The 1,015-nt window shown below is 33.2% G+C and overlaps 1 protein-coding gene across 5 annotated transcripts in view; it reads left to right on the top strand.

Annotated features, from left to right (window-relative positions):
* Positions 1-1,015, top strand: part of LOC106680122 (uncharacterized) — a 9,181-nt gene that overhangs the window by 5,613 nt on the left and 2,553 nt on the right. For all 5 annotated transcript variants that reach the window (XM_014419627.3, XM_014419629.3, XM_014419625.3 and 2 more), the window contains one exon: positions 389-556. In XM_014419627.3, coding sequence (XP_014275113.1) covers positions 389-556 — 168 coding nt within the window. The remainder of the gene's footprint in view (positions 1-388; positions 557-1,015) is intronic.

Below are 1,015 nucleotides of genomic sequence, written 5' to 3'. Positions count from 1 at the left end.
CCCCTCTCACCCTTTTCCATTCCCCCTCTCACCCTTTTCCATTCCCCCTCTCACCCTTTTCCACTCCTCCTCCGTCAGTAAGTAGTTGAGAAATATTAGATTTTGTTTCCTCCAATTAATTGTAGTAATTTCTTAGCTACTGAACTAAATTAAAGCTTTCCCCAGAAATTATTAACTTTATTAACAAACTCGTGAAATTTCAAATGTTTCCCGAGACATAACATTCCTTCTGAGCTCAATTTTGGTACTACTCTATTTTGGTACTCATTACTCTAATAGAGTAAATTGAGACCTGTATCTTATTTATAATTTATTTTTGACACCACTTGAAGCATTGTATATTTATTATATTACGCATTTTTAGTAAGTTTTGTTTACTATTTTGCAGGAAAGAAACCGCAAGGAAACTGATGATATCATTTGATCCATTTGCTGCAAAGCATATGCAGTCAGTTCAAGTTGAAAAATCTGAATTCACCTGCCTAAACCACGGGGACTGCTGGTCGAACAATATGATGTTCAAGTATGACTTTCAGAAGCGACCAATAGCAGTCAAGTGAGTAATTATCATTGTAGATTTACTAGAAAACATCTGCGGCTTGGACCAAAGAGAACAAATGTTCATTTTTTAGAAAATTCTAGTCAATTTTTCTATAAAATATTAAAATGTTACATGAAAAACCAAGCAATGTTCTTAGAAGCCTGCGACTATTGATTTTTACACAACAACAACATTTTCAATTCACTTTCCCCATTGCTTTAGGACATGAATTTAGCCATGGTCATTGCTCCAAGCTGCAGATATGTAGACATCTTAGCAAAATACAAGAAAAAAATTAAATTTCAATAAAAGAATAAGACTTCAAGGGTTGTATATATACATTGGTGCTTTGTTTTGATAGTGACACAACATAATTTGCTTTGATAGTGACACAACATAATTTGTTTTGATAGTGACACAACATAATTTGTTTTGATAGTGACACAACATAATTTGTTTTGATAGTGACACAAC

The sequence above is a fragment of the Halyomorpha halys genome, unplaced genomic scaffold (assembly GCF_000696795.3).
Source record: "Halyomorpha halys isolate HHAL.00 unplaced genomic scaffold, Hhal_1.1 Scaffold243.1, whole genome shotgun sequence".
Lineage (NCBI taxonomy): Eukaryota > Metazoa > Arthropoda > Insecta > Hemiptera > Pentatomidae > Halyomorpha > Halyomorpha halys.
This window is presented reverse-complemented; position numbering and strand designations above follow the sequence as displayed.